This window comes from Dipodomys spectabilis, unplaced genomic scaffold (genome assembly GCF_019054845.1).
Source record: "Dipodomys spectabilis isolate Male_0828 unplaced genomic scaffold, ASM1905484v1 ptg000006l, whole genome shotgun sequence".
NCBI classification, from domain to species: domain Eukaryota; kingdom Metazoa; phylum Chordata; class Mammalia; order Rodentia; family Heteromyidae; genus Dipodomys; species Dipodomys spectabilis.
In genome coordinates, this window is record NW_024870683.1 from 6477116 (window position 1) to 6495721 (window position 18606).

Consider the following 18606-nt stretch of genomic DNA (forward strand, 5'->3'; position numbering starts at 1 on the left):
CTGAGGATCATGGTTCAAAGCCAGCTCAGGCAGTAAGACTCTTCTTACCTCTAATAAACCACCAGAAAATGGGAAGTGGCGCTGTGACTCAAGTGGTAGAGTGCTGGCCTTGAGCTGAAATTCTCAGGGACAGTGCCCAGGCCCAGAGTTCAAGCCCCATGACTGACCAAAAAAAAAAAAGAACTCTACCTTTTACATGTCAGCATAATTGAAAAACAACTCTAATAAGATTAAGTAGATTGAAGTAGGATTTTATTCTTTAGTGATCTAGGGTTAAGGAAAAGGTAAGCAGTGAAGTCTTAGAGTACAACTAAATTAATATGTATCCACTAAACATAATATTATAAAAAATAATAAAGTTCCTTGCTGATATTTTCTACTTTATTTTTGATTATAGGGACTTTCAGTTACCTTGATGATGTCCCATTTAAGATAGGAGACAAATTCAAAACACCAGCTAAAGTTGGTCTACCTATTGGCTTCTCCTTGCCTGATTGTTTGCAGGTTGTCAGAGAAGTGCAGGTAAGTGGTGATTTTTAGTTAAAGTTTAGTGCATTTAAAAATGTAAAGAATAAGAATTTGATGTATCGGACAATAGAAAAAGCTATGCTTACATCTCTAATTTGTATTTTTTTTTTTGGGGGGGGGTCCGGTTGTGAGCCTGAACTCTGGACCTGGGCGCTGTCCCTCAGCTCTTCAGCTCAAGGCTAGCGCTCTACCACTTGAGCCATAGCACCACTTCCGGCTTTTTTTTCTGCTTATGTGGTGCTGAGGAATCGAACCCAGGGCCTCATGCATGCAAGGCAAGCACTCTACCACTGAACCACCTTCCCAGCACTATTTTTTAATTTTTACCAGTCCTGGGGCTTGAATTCAGGGCCTGAGCACTGTCCCTGAGCTTCTTTTGCTTAAGGCTAGGTAGCACTGTAGCACTTGAGCAACAGCGCCACTTCTGGCTTTTTCTGCTTATGTGGTACTGAGGAACGGAACCCAGGGCCTCATGCATGCAAGGCAAGTGCTCTACCACTGAGCCACCTTCCCAGCACTATTTTTTTATTTTTTATTTTTACCAGTCCTGGGGCTTGAATTTAGGGCCTGAGCACTATCCCTGAGCTTCTTTTGCTTAAGGCTAGCTAGCACTGTATCACTTGAGTAACAGTGCCACTTCTGGCTTTTTCTGTTTATGTGGTACTGAGGAACAGAACCCAGGGCTTCCTGCATACTAGGCAAGCACTCTACCACTAAGCCACATTCGAGCCCCTAATTTGTATTTGTCATGGCTCCTGTTACTGCCTGGCTCACATTGTTCTATATTCCCACATTTCTATTTCGATTTCCAAACACAAACAATATATACAGATTGTGTTTAGTCTATTGGGTTAATATATTTTTTGCCACTTTGTGCCTAGCACAAAATAAAACCCCATTGCCCAGTTAACTTATTCACCCCTTTTCTTTCTCTGCTCATGTCTTCATTGTCTTCTCAGTCACTAAGTTAGATAATGTATTTCTTTTGCTGTTTCTTTTTTTTTTTTTTTTTGTCGGTCGTGGGCTTGAACTGTGGGCCTGGGCGTTGTCCCTCAGCTCTTCAGCTCAAGGCGAGCGCTCTACCACTTGAGCTACAGCGCCACTTCTGGTTTTCTGGTGGTTTATTGGAGATGGGAGTCTCACGGTCTTTCCTGCTCGGGCTGGCTTTGAACCGCGATCCTCAGATCTCAGCCTCCTGAGTAGCTAGGATTACAGGCGTGAGCCACCAGCGCCCGGCTCTTTTGCTGTTTCTATTTCAGTACAACCTTATTTTTTACCTGGTCTATGTTAGTAGCCTATTTAGTTGGCCCTTTGTCATATTTTCCTTCCTTTTTCCACATTGTTTCTAGAATATTTTTTAAGTTTTTTAATTGTTATTATAAAGGTTACGAAAGTTAACATAAGTCAGATAATAAGTACATTTCCCTTGCTCTTTCCCAGTTTTTCCCTCCCATCTCCACCCATAAAGAATAATATTCTTAAAGAACTATTAAAAAATGTTTAGTGACCCACTGGTCATTATTGAATGTAATGTAGAGACAACATTATGGCAAAGTATATTAGCTTGTTGCCTCCAGGTTTCTCAAACTAGGTTACTAGCAGTTTATAGAACAGACTTTGTATATTACTTGCCTGCACCCAGCTTTCCCCATAAGCTCCTATTTTACCTGGAATACTCTTCTTTTTCTCACTGTATTAACAGCTGCCTCTCTGCTAAAATATATTTTGTATTTTAGACTGTGCTTGAATGCTATCTCCTCAAGGGCCATTTAGCTCTTTGATCTTTAAGCTCTACAAAAGTATTGAATTGCTTATTAAAAGCAGCATATAGCCTTTTCCTTTTTGTACACATTTATTGTATGCCTACTTTGGAGAGGTACTCTGTGGGGTACTGAGGAGAGATGGAGAGATACATGCCTTAATAATAACTGTTGTCAAGATGCTTACAGTTTAGAAAATGTATAGTACTCAAGCATTTCTTCCTGTGACTTCAGAAGATACTTTTTTTTTTTTGGGTCCGGTCATGGGGCCTGCACTCAGGGCCTGGGCGCTGTCCCTCAGCTCTTCAGCTCAAGGCTAGCGCTCTACCACTTGAGCCACAGCGCCACTTCCGGCTTTTTTCTTTTTGCATATGTGGTGCTGAGGAATCGAACCCAGGGCCTCATGCATGCAAGGCAAGAGCTCTACCACTGAACCACCTTCCCAGCCCCAAGATACATATTTTTTTAAAAATACAACTTTCTGGAAAAGTTTTCTTTCTGGTTTATGTTAGTTTAAAAGGAATTCTGTTTCATCGTCCTCATTCTGTTTATTGTGGATAATCACAGTTTGAATTATTTTTTTAATTTTAATTTTTAGTTTTTGGTCGGTCATGGGGCTTGAACTCTGGGCTTGGGCGCTGTCCCTGCACTCCAGCTCAAGGCTAGTGCTCTACCACTTGAGCCACAGTGACACTCCCGGTTTTCTAGTGGTTAATTGGAGATAAGAGTCTCAAGGACTTCCTGCCCAGGCTGGCTTTGAACCACAATCCTCAGATCTCTACCTCCTGAGTAGCTAGGATTACAGGCTTGAGCTGCCGGCGCCTGGCTGAAATTTTTATTTTACTTTATTTTTGTGTATGTGTGCATGTGTGCACTAGTTCTGATGCTTGAACTCAGGGCCTGGGCACTAACCAGAGGTTTTTTTTTTTTTCCCTCAAGGCTAACACTTTACCACTTGAAACCACTTCTGGCTTTTTGGTGGTTAATTGGAGATAAGAGTCTCATGGGCTTTTACTGCCCAGGCTGGCTTTGAACCTTGATTCTTGGATCTCAGCCTTCTGAGTAGCTAGGATTACAGGTGTGAGCTACCTGAAAATTTTATTTAAAAATTTTTTATTGAGATATAACTCACATGCCATGAGCTTACCTTTTAAAGCTATATAGTGGTTATATTCATAGAGTTGTGTAAACATACTGCTGTATAATCCCAGAACATTTTTATTTCCCTAAAACAATTCATCCCCCTGCCACTTGCCCCCAGCCTCTGATAAACACTGGTCTACTTTCTGTATCTCCTGGACATACCGTATAAATGAGATCTGGAAATATGGAATGTAGCCTTTGAGACTTAGCTTATTTCACCTAGCTTTTTTTTTTTTGTTTTTTTTTTAATCATCAAACTAGGCCCTAAGGTCTGACTTGTGTCCAGGAGCCAAATCTAGGCACTTACCTCAGTAGACACTTTGAAGAAAAGAATGGTAAAGACTGGAGGGAAAACACTCAGTTTGAACACACTCAAAGAAAGAAAGCAGTTAGTGACTTTAAGTCTGCCTTGAGGAGCTACCTACACTCTTGGGGCTAGGGATTGCATAGCTGGAGATTTGCTTAAGTCTTGGTCTGGTGATCATTATCTCAGAATTGGGCTCTATCAGTGCTGAGAAAGTTGCTGCTGCCAGGGGGAATAGTTTCAACTCTTGTCAAAAAGGGCTAAGGTGTTTGGTTTAAGTGGTAATGAAAAGTTCAACCCTCAGTACTGCAAAACAAAAGCCAAAAAACCAAAAAAAAACAAAAACAAAAAAACAAACCCACAAAACAACGAAAAGCAAAAATAATTTCAAGTCTTGTCAGAGATGTTTATTCATCAGACACTTTTTTCCTTAATTCAAAATGAATACAAGAAAATAATATAGAAAAGGACAAGTCCAGGCTTTTATTCTGATTTAAGTTGCCCCATTGGACATCTTCGGGCCCCAGTGAAGAGTCAGTGCTTTTATTAAAATCAGCCTCTAGTCCCTATTACTTTTTTTTTTTTCTTCCTTCAGTTGTGGGGCTTGAACTCTGGGCCTGTGCACTGTCCCTGAGCTCTTCAGCTCAAGGCGAGCGCTCTACCACTTGAGCCATATGCCACTTCCAGTTTTTTTCTGGTAGTTAATTGGAGATAAGAGTCTCAAGGACTTTCCTACTCGGGCTGGCTGTGAACCGTGATCCTCAGATCTCACCCTCCTGAGTAGCTAGGATTACAGGCATGAGCCACCAGCGCCCACCCCTATTACATTTTTAATGTTTATCCAATTTTATGAATGATTAGTATCTTGTTAATTTTTATGGTCTGAATAATACTGCATTGTATAGCTATGCCACATTTTGCTATATTCATCAGTTAATATAATTTCTAGTTTTTCCACTTATGAATAATGCCATTATAAATATCCCATCCCCCCCCCCCCCTGGACTGTGTTTTCTTTTGGAAATGATGGGTCTTATGATAGCTATGTTTAATAAAACAGACTATATTCCAAAGTGGCTAGTGTATAATTTTGCATTGCTATTAGCACTGCAAGAGTATTCTAATTTATCCACATCCTTACCAACTCTTTTTTTTTTTTCTGTCGGTCATGGGGCTTGAACTCTGGGTCTCGGTGCTGTCCCTCAGCTCTTCAATTCAAGGCGAGCGCTCTACCTCTTGAGAGCCACAGTGCCAATTCCAGCTTTTTCTGCTCATGTGGTGCTGAGGAATCCAACCCAGAGCCTCATGCATGCAAGACAAGCACTCTACCACTGAGCCACCTTCCCAGCCCCAGTTTCGGCTTTTTCTGTGTATATGGTACTGAGGAATCAAACCCAGTGCTTCATGCATGTGAGGCAAGCACTACACCACTAAGCCACAATCTCAACCCTGGTATTCCTTTTGTATATGGAGATTTCATTGAACTGTAAAAGGTAGATTTACCTTATTAACTTTTCTTTGTTTTATTTGCCTAATTTTTTTAAATAGGTAGCTACACAGTCATTAAAATACTTATCTGTGCGTATAGTACTATTAGCAGTATGATTGACAACATCCCTAGGCCTAGAGAATGTAGCTCAGTGGTAGAATATATACTTTGTATGCATAAGGTTCTGAATTTAATACCTAGTACAACACACACAAATTAGTAAGAACACACATAGGCACACACAAAAAGTTAAAATATAGCAAAAATAATTAGAAAATAAGATGATGACTTGGTGGATGCTGTAATGCAGGTAGGTCAGTAGACGCAGATGCTTGGTAGCTTGAGGTGGGAGGATCACTTGAGCTGAGATCAACTTGGCAACAAAGAGATCCCCCCTGAAAACAAAAACCTGTGTTTTCTCATATTGTTCATTGCTTCATTTGATAGATGCAGAAAATTTATTTTGAATTCCAAATTGTTGCTACTTCAGGTTTTGCAGGTGTTTCTTACTTAGTATGTGTAGCACTGATAAAGGCATATTATAGAAACCTAAAGCATCCACTCAGGCCAAAAGAAATCAAGGCTGTAACCTCTATTTCTATGTGGGCCAGGTGGAAGTAACTGCACAGAACAACTTTAAGCTTTATTTGCCTGGAGAATTTGGCTGTGGAATTGATGTTGGTGCCTTCTGTGGCCAGAAAACAGACCTCGAGTTCTAGACAGTTTGATGATGTGTCTATAACTTGTTCACATTTGTCCTTGTATAATAATATAGACTCAGGTTTTTTTTAGCTAATTGCATCTAGAGTCCAGAAAACTTCTATTGGATATAGTGGTGATGGCACTTAGTATCATAACAGTGTTTATAACAGATTCTGCTATTACTCTTATTTATACACATTAGAATTGTCATATAATCGCTTTTTAGGGCTGGGAAGGTGGCTCAGTGGTAGAAGCTTGCCTTGCATGCATGAGACCCTGGGTTCGATTCCTCAGCATCACATAAGCAGAAAAAGCTGGAAGTGGCTCAAGTGGTAGAGCACTAGCCTTGAGCTGAAGAGCTGAGGGACAGCGCCCAGGATCTGAGTTGAGGCCTCACAACCGACCAAAAAAAAAAAAAGCTTTGTAATCTTACAAGATTTCTTAAATTCTTCAAGGCAAATAATTAGTTTTTGAATATATAACAAGGATTAAATAAAATACATAGCCCCCTGTTTTAATCTATTTTGTGCTTCTATAGTAAAGGAGGTTGAGTGCTTTGTATAGAAAAAGTTCGTTTGCTTACAGTTTTATTGACTGAAAGTTCACGGCTGGGTGGCTCCATCTCTTCAGCCCCTGTTGGCCGTCTGGCTTACGTCATACCATGTTGAAAAAGTGGAAAGGGAATGCGTGCATGTAGAGGGAGCAAGAAAGCGATTGCTGGGTTCACCAGGAACTGAGTGATTCTGAACAAATGCCAGTCTTTTCTTTCTTTTTAAATTAACATTTTTATTGTCACTTTGAGACAGGGTCTCAAGTTATAGACCAGGATGGCCTTGAATTCATGATTCTCTTGCTTCAGCCTCCTGGGTGCTATTATTGTAGTTGTGTGTCGGCACACCTGGCTTAGATTCTCTTTAAACAAGAACTTCTAAGAAAGGCATTAATCCCTCTTAAGTCTAATCACTTCCCATTAGGCCATCCTTCCTTCTCTTCTACTCCTTTCCTTTCTCCCTCCTCCTCTCCTTTTTTTTTTTTTTTTTTGTCATTTGTAGGGCTTGAACTCAGGTTCGGGGCACTGTCCCTGAGCTTTTCCCCCTGAACTACATTACACTTCCAGTTTTCTGGTGGTTATTTGGAAATAAGAGTCTCATGGACTTTTCCTGCCTAGGCAGGCTTTGAACTGTGATCCTCAGATCTCAACCTCCTGAGTCACTAGTATTACAGGCATGAGCCAGCCACCAGTGCCTAGCCTCTCCCTCTCTTTTTTTTTTTTTTGGCCGGTCGTGGGGCTTGAACTCTGGGCCTGGGTGCTGTCCCTGTGCTCTTCAGCTCAAGGCAAGTGCTCTACCACTTGAGCCACAGCGCCACTTCTGGTTTTCTAGTGGTTTATTGGAGATAAGAGTCTCACAGACTTTCCTGCCTGGGCTAGCTTTGAACCTCGATCCTCAGATCTCGGCCTCCTGAGTAGCTAGGATTACAGGCGTGAGCCACTAGGGCCTGGCTCAGGATTTCTTAATAAGAAGATTCTTGCATTTTGAGTGCAACCTACTCATTATAATCTAAGTATATGTGTAGAGAATCTAGTGAGACTGCCTATGTTGAAATCCGTGCTCTAGAACTTACCAGCTTTATGACTGTGCATAGCCTTTGTAGTAGGGATAACAATAGTTACAATACAGGGTTGAGAAAATCTAGAGAAAGTCATAGAAATCATAGAAAATCATCCTGGGCTGGGAATATAGCTTAGTTCAGAGCTTGCTTACCATGTGTGAAGTCCTGGGTTTCACCCCAATACTGTACACACGCACGCACGCACGCACGCGCGCGCACACACACACACACACACACACACCATACAAACCATGCTAACAGTCATGCATGGTACCTGGTGTGTTTTAAGTTTTAGAAGCCAAGTATAGGATCTATTTAGGACATTGTCTTAGATAATAGAGACCTAAAGAGGGTCTAGCTGAATTGTTGTCTAAAGTGGATTGTGATGTTGGAAAAATGCTAGGGATGACAGGTTAAAGCTACATGTGATGACATGTGTCCTCTATCAGATGACTGGTAAAGATAAAGGGTGTAAGATTTTGGAAAGACTTCATAACATAAGTGGCTAAAGCTTCCTGGTTGAGCCAAGAGTAATTCTAGGGAGGAAAGTGGCCTAAGGGAAGAGAAGTGAAGGAAGTGGCAAGGTTCCTTTTCCTACTCCGTAGGATTAGCCTTGGTGGGACCTCTTTCTACTTAATTTCTACAAGTAATCTGGGAGCATAGTTTGGGTTAAACTACCGAGGCCTCGTTCCTCTTGAGGATCACCCCACGTGCCTTAAATGTTGTCTGGCCACCTCTCTTGTGTAGGAGTGAGGAAGGAGTGAATTGGGTGGGCAAAGGGCAGCCACCTCAGTTCACACCTTTCTCTGCTATATCTTTGCAGTATGACTTCTCCTTGGAAAAGAAAACCATTGAGTGGGCTGAAGATATTAAGAAAATCCAAGAAGCCCAGCAAGAAGCAGAGCGTAAGGCCGAGGAAGCAGAAGCTAAAGTGAATTCTAAGAGTGGCCCAGAGGGCGATAGCAAAATGAGCTTCCCCAAGACTCACAGTGCAGCCACAAAGCCACCTCCTATTAATCCCATCCTTGCCAGCTTGCAGCACAACAGCATCCTCACTCCAACTCGGGTCAGCAGTAGTGCCACAAAACAGAAAGTTCTCAGCCCACCCCACACCAAGGCAGATTTCAATCCTGCTGACTTCGAGTGCGAAGAGGACCCATTTGAAAATCTGGAGTTAAAAACTATTGATGAGAAGGAAGAGCTGAGAAACATTCTGGTAGGAACCACTGGACCTATTATGGCCCAGATATTGGACAATAACTTGCCTAGAGGAGGCTCTGGGTCTGTGTTACAGGATGAGGAGGTGTTGGCATCTTTGGAGCGGGCAACCTTAGATTTCAAGCCTCTTCATAAACCCAATGGCTTTATAACGTTACCACAGTTGGGCAACTGTGAAAAGATATCGCTGTCTTCCAAAGTGTCCCTACCCCCTATCCCTGCAGTAAGCAATATCAAATCTCTGTCCTTCCCCAAACTTGACTCTGATGACAGCAGTCAGACGACAGTCAAACTGGCCAGCACTTTCCATAGCACATCCTGCCTCCGCAGTGGCACATCCTGGAATTCCCTAAAGCCTTCTACCCAAAGCAGTGCCAGTGAGCTCAATGGGGACCATACTCTTGGGCTTTCAGCTTTGAACTTGGACAGTGGCACAGAAGTGCCAACCCTGACATCCTCCCAGATGCCTTCCCTGTCTGTCTTGTCTATGTACACAGAAGAATCATCACCTCCAAATACTGGTTCCACAGTAAGTCTTTGAAATTACTCCCCTAAGTTATAGTACCAAAGATTGCTTTTCCTGAGGACCAGGATTAAGTTTTAAGCAGAGCCTAGTTAGATTGAGTGTGTACCTACTTATTGTGTGCTATCGACTGAACCCAGTGCCTTGCGTATGCTAGGCAAGTCCTCTACCACTACATATACCTCTAGCCTAGGTTAGGGCATCCCTGATTCTTTTGGGGATTTTTCCTCTGTAAAGATAAAGGAATAATGGGAATCCTTTGAATGGCATTTCTAGTCTTTATTATTATTTTTTCTTTTGTCGGTTTGGGTGCGGTCCTTGTGCTCTTCAGCTCAAGGCGAGCACTCTACCACTTGAGCCACAGTGCTACTTCCAGTTTTCTGGTGGTTTTATTGGAGATAAGAGTCTCAAGGACTTTCCTGCCCGGGCTGGGTTTGAACCTCAGTCCTCAGATCTCAGCCTCCTGAGAAGCTAGGATTACAGGCCTGAACCACTAGCATATAGCTATTATTTTGTTTTTATGTGTTGCCATGTTCTAGGGCTTTTTTCCTTTTTAATTTTGTGTGTATGTGTATGCTTGTCCTGAGGCTTGAACTCCTCAAGGACACTGTCCTTGAGCTTCTTTTTTCCTTCCTTCCTTCCTTCCTTTCCTTTCCTTTCCTTCCTTCCTTCCTTCCTTCCTTCCTTCCTTCCTTCCTTCCTTTCTTCTTTCTTTCTTTCTTTCTTTCTTTCTTTCTTTCTTTCTTTCTTTCTTTCTTTCTTTCTTTCTTTCTTTCTTTCTTTCTTTCTTTCTTTCTTTCTTTTTTGTTGGTTATGGGGTTTGAACTCAGGGTCTGGGCACTATTCCTGAGCTCTTTTTTGTTCAAGGCTAGCGCTCTACCACTTTGAGCCACAGAGCCACTTCTGGTTTTCTGGTGGTTAATTGGAGATGAGTCTTACAGACTTTCCTGAGTTGGCTTTGAACCTCAATCCTCAGATCTCAGCCTCCTGAGTAGCTAGGATTACAGATGTGAGCCAGTGGCACCCAGCTTACCTTGATGTTTGCTAAGACTAGCATTCCACCACTTGAACTACAGCTCCACTTCTGGAGTATCATGGGCTTTTCCTGCTCAGGCTGGTTTTGAACTATGATCCTCAGATCTCAACCTCTGGAGTAGCTAGGATTATGGTGTGAGCCACTGGCTTCTGGCTTTTTAAAGTTTTTGTTTGGTAACAAGGTCTAGTTAGATAACCTGCTTTTCTGACTACCTCCCAAGTGCTGGGATTGTAGGTTTGAGCCACCATGCATGGCTGTATTTAATTTTTTTCCAATTATTTTTTTTCTTTCTTTTAAACCTGCCCTGGTGCGCCTTGTAACTTCTTCCTGCTTCCTTATCTTCATGTTGTTGTGCATTGAGTATGGTTTTTTTTTTTGGGGGGGGGGCAGGGGTTAGTCATGGGGCTTGAACTCTGGGCCTGGGCACTGTCTGTCCCTGAGCTCTTCAGCTCAAGGCAAGTGCTCTACCACTTGAGCCACAGTGTTGCCATTTCCCTGCATATAGTTTTTAAATCAAAGTTTGGCTAACTTGGAGTTAGATTTCTTCAGACTGGGTGGTTCCTTAGTGATTGGTAGGTAATTTGTGTTTGAAGTTGAAGGATGAAGTAGAAAGCTGTCATTTAAAAATCTACACATTTTAGTCAGGCATGGTAATCCTAGGTACCTGTGAGGTATAGAGATCAGGGGATCACAATTGAAGGTAACCATAGGTACAAAAATTAAGACTGCATCTCGACCAATGGATGGGCACAGTGGTCACATCTGCTATCCTGGCTATGGGGGAAGCATAGTGCCTGAGTACAGTGTTCTGTGCCTGTCATCCTGTGACACGGAGAAGCACAGTAGGAGGGGATCATAGCCCAGACCAATCCAAGCATAAATTGAGACTCTAGGTAAAAAGGGCCTGGACATGTGATGGGAGAGTGCCTGCTTGGCAAGTATAACCTGTGCTCAATCCTTAGTACCGCAAAAAGTTAGCATTTTTTACATTTTAGTCATATAATTATTTTTTAATCCTGTCACCATGAACATTTGTTAAGATTTGTACAGTCTTCTTCCTAGGGAGGGAGGGGGGGTGGTTGTCCTGAGGACTCGGATTTAATGTAGAGAGCTGGCTCAATAAGAAAATTACAGCTTTCTTGAAGAAAATCTGATTTTGGCACAAAAAACCCTTGAAGATTCATTGAGGTTCCTCTCCTTAACACAGCGTGAGCTTAGCTATTGATGTGGTTATTTCAGCAGTATAGATGAAACATTAATGCATTCTAGAATGTAAACATAGAAGCCCAAGAACCTTTTAACACACCAGCTCATAGATTTGTTTTGTTTTGTTTTTTTATGACTAAAGACGTCAAGACACTGTTTAGAATCAGAGAGGAGCTTAATTGTATTGGTACTTAATTGTATTGTCTATCAGAGACCAAAACAAGGCTGCTATTAGCCCGCTGAAAGATGAAACTTTGGTCTGATTTACAAGGGCAAGGTCCCTGCAGCTGCAGTAGCATTCTTGGTAAATGATTGTGTGAGTGTTGCCATTGTTGGAGAGCTTCATGCTTGAACTCTGAGCCTGGGCGCTGTCCCTGAGCTCTTCAGCTCAAGGCAAGCATTCTACCACTTGAGCCACAGCACCACTTCTGGTTTTCTGGTGGTTAATTGGAGATGAAAGTCTCACGGACTTTCCTGCCAGGGCTGGCTTTGAAACTCTATCCTCAGATGTCAGCCTCCTGAATAGCTAGGATTACAGGCGTGAGCCACCAGTGCTGGGCTGCTTCCTGGCTTCCTATAAACTTCCTGTACCTCTTTCCAGATAAACTTGAAGAGTGTACAGTGTAGGTTTCATCCTAATTTTTCCTGGTCAGTTGTTAAGGTCAGCATTATACTCCTGCTTTAGATAAAAGCATCCTGGAAAGATAAGGGATCCTTAACCAATATGTCATGTCATTCTCGCCGTCCCATTCCCCCCCCCCCCCCCCCCCATTTAAATTGAGACATTTGTGATTAAAAAAAATTATTGGGGATTGAGCCCAAGGTCTCACATATGCTAGGATAAATGCTATACCACTTCAGCTGTGCTTCTAGCTCTTTTGTTTGCAATTTGTTTTGTTTTTGAGACAAGATCTTTACCTCTTATCTGATCTGAGCTGGCCTTGACTTCTTGATTCTCCTGTCTCCTTAGTAGCTGGGATTACATCATCTTGAGAAGAAAAATCCTTTTTTTAAAAAATTTAGTTAGTACTGGGGTTGGAACTCAGGGCCTGAACCTCACTCAGCTTGCTTGCTTGGCTGGCATCACTTAGACACACCACCAGCTTAGCCCTTTCTGGTTATTTTGAAATAGGCCTCTTAGACTTTACTGACTGGGCTGGCTTCAAACTTTGATCCTCTGGATCTCAGCTTCCCTAAGTAGCTAGGATTACAGGCATGAGTCACCTACATGTGGCTTTCATGAAGCTCTTTGCGATGAAGTGAGTGAGGGACATTAAGGGGAAAAGTAAGGATTGTCTGTGTTGCTCAGGCAGGCTTTGAACTGCTGGACTTAATTGATCATCCTGCTCAAACTCCCAAGAAGCTGGCACTATAGGTATGTACCTGTGCCTGGCTCTTTGTTAAGTTATATTCATTGTTTTGTTTTTTTAAGGCAGGGACACACTATGTAGGAGTCTGCTAACTCATAATCTTTTTCTGCTTTAGCCTACACTTGGCTTTTCTATTTCTGAATAAAACGTTTATATCATCTTTTATTAAAGATACCATATTTAGATAATTTATTCTTCCTGTTAAGATATATCCAGCTCTTCCTGCAGCCTCTCTCTTATCTTCTATCACATTGATATACAAGATTTGGATACATGTACATAATAATGTAAATTACTTTTTTTGTTTGTTTTCTTGAGGCAGGGTATTGCTATGTAGAACTCATGTCACTGGTTACCCAGGCTGGCCTCCAACTAGCAATCTTCTTGCCTCAAACTCCAGGAGTGCTGAGATTATAGTTGTGTGCCAACCATACCTATCGCTTTTTCCTTTTTTTTTCATTTGTTGATTTGAATCTCATTTTAAAAACCTAAATTTTCTGCCTCCTATGTTATGGTAGGTGAGGGTGTTATGGGAGAGTATCTTGTCTGATGCTTTTACTTTATCCCAATAATGCCTGGTGCTTCCAATGTCTGGCTCTAAGGCATCTGAGTGATTTAAGACTCTTTCCACTTGCTTGCTTACTGCTTTTGATAGTTAACATTCCTCTATGCACTTTCCACATTTTAAGATCTCAGATTTTATTGTCTTTGCTTTTACTTTTTCTTCTTAGACAGTAAAGGTAAATATAATTTTAGTTCTCAATATTTATTTTAGTGGCTTTTGGGAGAGACACTAAACATCTCTCAATTTGCTGTACTAAATGAAATTCCCCTTATGAAAATCCTAATAGGCTTCCACTTATTTGATTGCCCTGTTGAAGTGTTAAGGCCAAAGCCAAACTCTAGGGAATTAGAAATGTACAGGATATGGTAACTTTCCTCTAGGCACTTACATTAATACTACGCCAGCAATGTTGACCAGAGTGTTTCAGTAAGGTAGTAATGCGGGTGGGAACGTGTCTGCAATGTTCCAAGTGTTCACGTATCAGAGGGGTGGGGTGGAGTAAAGGCAGCTGGGAAGATTTGGCAGAGGAACTGTCTTGATAGAAGTAGGGCTTGGAGACTGCCTAGGAATACAAAGACTGTGACCTTTAAGGCTTAGTATCCAAACTCTTTAGAAGCTTTGAAACTCTGGTATATCCTCCTAAAAACTTTGCTTGGGGCTGGGAAAGTGGCTCAGTGGTAGAGTGCTTGCCTTTCATGCATGAAGCCCTGGGTTCCATTCCTCAGCACCACATAAGCAGAAAAAGCTGAAGTGGTACTGTGGCTCAACTGGTAGAGAACTAGCCTTGAGCTTAAGAGCTGAGGGACAGCTCCCAGGACCAGAATTCAGGCCCCACGACCAACCTCCCCCCCCCCCCCCCCAAAAAAAAAAAAAAATTTGCTTGCCCTCAAACACTAATATTGGGAGATTCCTTAATAGTAATTTTCTACACTGTTTTGTTCATTCTTAGTTTACATTTTAACCATTGGATATGAAAAATCCATGTTATGCTGAAGTCAATTCGTACCCCTCCAAGATTTATGTTTTACCTTTGTATTTAAAAAAAATGACTAAGAGCTGCTCTGAATGCAGTAATGTTATTTAAAAGAATTTATCTGGGACTGAAGGTATACAGGTCAATAGCATGCATAAGGTCCTGAACTGGATTCCTAGCACCACACACAAATAGTTGTATCTATATTAATCATGTGTACCTCAACCTTCATTTAATGTCATTTATTTACTTTTTGAGACAGGGCCTTACTATATAGCCTAGGCTAGCCTTGACCATGGCATCTTCCTGCATAAACCCCCAGAGTGCTAGGAACTATCATGCTTACCCTAAATGCATTTTTAAATGACTATCTAATAACAGTCATACTTTATGTTGAATATTTAGGTTATCTCTAATATTTACTGAAGGTGATGCTGGGATATATCTAGATAAATATCTAGATATATTTATATACAAATATATATACATATATTTGTAAAGATTCATACTAACATGAATATACAAATGTGTGTGTCAAAAATCTGATGAATCAGGTGCCAGTGGCTCACACCTGTAATCCTAGCTACTCAGGAGGCTGAGATATGAGGATTCTGGTTCAAAGCCAGGAAAGTCCATGAGACTCTTATCTCCAATTAACCACCAGAAAACCGGAGGTGGCACCGTGGCTCAAGTAGTAGAGCGCTCACCTTGCACTGAAGAGCGCAGGCCCAGAGTTCAAGCCCCATGACCCACCCCTACCCCCCTAAAAAAAAAAAAATCTCTAATGGTACTGGTGTTTGAACACAGGGCCTCAGGCAAGTGTACTACCACTTGAGTAATATCCTTAGACTATTTTGCTTTCTTATTTTGGAGATAGGACTTTATTTACACTTACCATATAGCTAGGATCACAAGTGAACACTACCATACCTTGCTATTGGTTGAGGTGAGATTTGCACTAACTTTTTGCCTAACCTTGTCTTAAACCACAATCTTCCTGATCTCTAATTCCTATGTAGTTGGGAGTACAGGAATGAGTCATCAGTGCCTGGTCTGAGGTGTGTTTGTGCGCATGTGTGTGTGCACGCGCATGCGTGTGTATGTGTATATAGCTGGTTATTGGGTTTGAAGTTGGCCTCACCTTGTCTGGCTTGTTCCACTAGCCACAGTTCTTTTTGCTGTTTTTTGTTTTGTTTTGTTTTTTGGTTGGTCCTGGGGCCTGAACTCTGGGTCTGGGCGCTGTCCCTCAGCTCTTCAGCTCAAGGCTAGCACTCTACCACTTGAGCCACAGTGCCACTTCTGTCTTTTTCTGCTTATGTGGTGCAGAGGAATGGAACCCAGGGCCTCATGCATGTAAGGCAAGCGCTCTACCACTGAGCTACCTTCCCAGCCCCCCATTTTGATTGTTTTTAATTGAGGTTCCTTGTGCAACTTTGTACATAGTTGTATCATATTTTGAAATTACTCGCCTTTTATCTTCCTTTTTCCTCCTCTCTCCTTCCCTCACCCCCCTACATAGTCTCTTAGAGTCATGTTCTGTGTGTGCATAAGTTTAGAGATGAGTTTTCATTTTATCATCTCCTAGGAGTAGGAGCCTAGAAGTATACAATTAGATATTTAAAGAAAAGGAACATTTTCAGGTCCTATACATGGTCAGGTTTGCCTATAGAGTACCAGATAACATTCCCTAACAGTTAGATACATATTTTTAAAACATAATTATTATTGTCATTCATGGGGCTTGAACTCAAGGCCTGGGTACTGTCTCTGAGCTTTTTTGCTCAAGGCCAGCACTCTACCACTTGGAGCCACAGTGCCACTAGTGGTTAATTGGAGTTGAGAGTCTCCTGGACTTTTGTATCCCGGCTTTAAACCGTGATCCTCAGATCTCAGCCTCCTGAGTAGCTAGGATTACAGGCGTGAGCCACTGGTGCCTGGCTTACATTTTTGTTTTAACCTGTAATTTTTTTGGAAGTGCTCATATTCCAATCACATTCGACCAGACACTCAAATATTCAAGCAGCTTATGAGAAAAGCAGTTTGTCATAACTTCTATCTGGTTGGCTGGGTTTGTCCTATGAGAGCTAGCATTCTCTTTTGCTATTGAGGTCTTGAGCTCAGGTTGAACCAGTCCCTGGAGGGAGATAGTTTTAGAGCTTGCAAAGTAGCTATATTGGTTTGGTACTGTTCATGCTCTGTCATGACTTCCATAACCTATTAGCAGCCCCATCACTGGACTACCCACAGTGTCTTGTAGGTGGGTGATTAAACAGAAGCTGAGTAGGTCTGAAGCCCTTCAGTCTTCCTAGTGTGCCCAGCAGTTTGAGGAGAGCAGCAGGCTATAGAAATTCAATTTTGAGGGGCTGGGAAGGTGGCTCATCTGTAGAGTGCTTGGCCTCACATGCTTGAGGCCCTGGGTTTGATTCCTTAGCACCACATAAACAGAAAAGGCCGGAAGTAGTGCTGTGGCTCAAGTAGTAGAGTGCTAGCCTTGAGCTAAAGAGCTTAGGGACAGTGCCAAGGCCTAGAGTTCAAGCCCCATGATTGACAAAAGAAATAATTTAATTTTGAAGCTGGGCACCAGTGGCTCATGCCTGTAATTCCAGCTACTCAGGAGGCTGAGTCTAAGGATCACAGTTCGAAGCCAGCCCAGGCACAAAAGTCCAGGAAACTCCTACTCCTGTCTCCAATAAACTACTCAGAAAAGGCTGGACATGGTACTGTGGCTCAAGTGGTAGCACAAGGCATACAAAGAGGCTCAGGACAGAGCCCAGGCTCTGCGTTGAAGCCCTAGGACCAGCAAAGAAGAAGAAAAAAAAATTTTTTTTTGAATGTGCTGTAGGACAGAGGTTCGCTATTGCCTCACGCCCTCCTGTCCCCAATAAAGAAAATTTTGAAACATGTTGTTTCTTGAGTGTTGAGCCAAGCTGTAGAACAGCTTGTAACCTTGTTCACATAATGGATGGGACCTTAGTCTGAAACTGAGCTGACTGTGCCTTGGACTCGATTCATTATCCATGGTGGTAGGAGAAGCTAAACATAGGAATCTGTGTAGTAGTCAGATGAGGGCAAGATGCAGTGGTATGGAGCAAGTCACTTGCAGCCAGTGCAGTAGACTGACAGGGTCCACATTCCGTTTCAGCACAGTGGGGAGGGGATACGAGGGGGGTACACAAAAACCCCAAGACCTTGAGCTGGCCATGTAGGAAACAGCACTCACTGCCCTGCCTGGACCAGTGAGAGACATGGGAGATACTTGGGGGACAAAGTCAGCTCCAGAGGGAGTGTTCAGTAAGTGATATCTGGACTCTGATACAGCAGCCTAGGAAAGGGATAAATGGAACCTGGAGAGAAATTGAAACAGCCAGCTAAAGCTCTAGTCCTATGGGTAGTCTGCTTTTTCCAGCTGAAGCCTAGGGGGATAGTAAGGGTTTATGTGGCTGCTGTGTGCTTCCTTCTGCAAGGGAGGGAGTTGAGGTAGCAACAACTGCAGGTATGTCCCCAGCTCCGGAATTAAGCTCCCTCTGTGACATGTTTTCTGGAGCCTAGGTCTTCTTGCCTTGATTCTTTCATTTCTCTACTACTAGGTCACTCCTCCAAATTTCTCAGTGTCACAAGTGCCCAACATGCCCAGCTGTCCCCAAGCCTATTCTGAATTGCAGACCCTGTCTCCCAGTGAGCGGCAGTGTGTGGAGACAGTGGTCAACATGGGCTACTCATATGAGTGTGTTCTGAGAGCCATGAAGAAGAAAGGAGAGAATATTGAACAGGTGAGCAGTTTGTTTGCAGGGGGGTAGTAGTAGTGAGCTAGAGCTGGCCTCTAAGGCTGGAATAGTAACCTGCCCTCAACATTAGAATCCTTTTTTTGAGGGCTGCTCCGGGGGAGTGAGACTGAGGGGCAAGCCTTAGGACTAGTAGTTGGAATATCTTCCAGTACTTGTCTGCTGCTCCACAGAGGGCAAAAGTAAGCAGTCAGACTTTTATCTTGTTATGGCTGCCCAGGGAATTCTGAATAGGGTACTGCAGTCCACAGCTTTATTGGGCTGTGTTGATCATAGTTCAGGGCACAAAGTCAAGGCCTGTTCAGGTGATCTGATGGGTGGAGAAGAAATATCACACTAGCTAGGTTTGACACTTTCAGGAAGCACACAGGGAGTAGATGCTTAAACCTCTTGTTT

General features: G+C 42.5%; 1 protein-coding gene across 4 annotated transcripts in view; it reads left to right on the plus strand.

The window, feature by feature from the left end:
- Ubap1 (ubiquitin associated protein 1) overlaps positions 1 to 18606 on the plus strand; it is a 45425-nt gene that overhangs the window by 24639 nt on the left and 2180 nt on the right. For 2 of the 4 annotated variants that reach the window (XM_042696212.1, XM_042696214.1), the window contains exons 3-5: positions 398 to 522; positions 8361 to 9284; positions 18016 to 18198. In XM_042696212.1, coding sequence (XP_042552146.1) covers positions 398 to 522; positions 8361 to 9284; positions 18016 to 18198 — 1232 coding nt within the window. The remainder of the gene's footprint in view (positions 1 to 397; positions 523 to 8360; positions 9285 to 18015; positions 18199 to 18606) is intronic. The other 2 variants (XM_042696215.1, XM_042696216.1) reach the window with 2 other exon arrangements.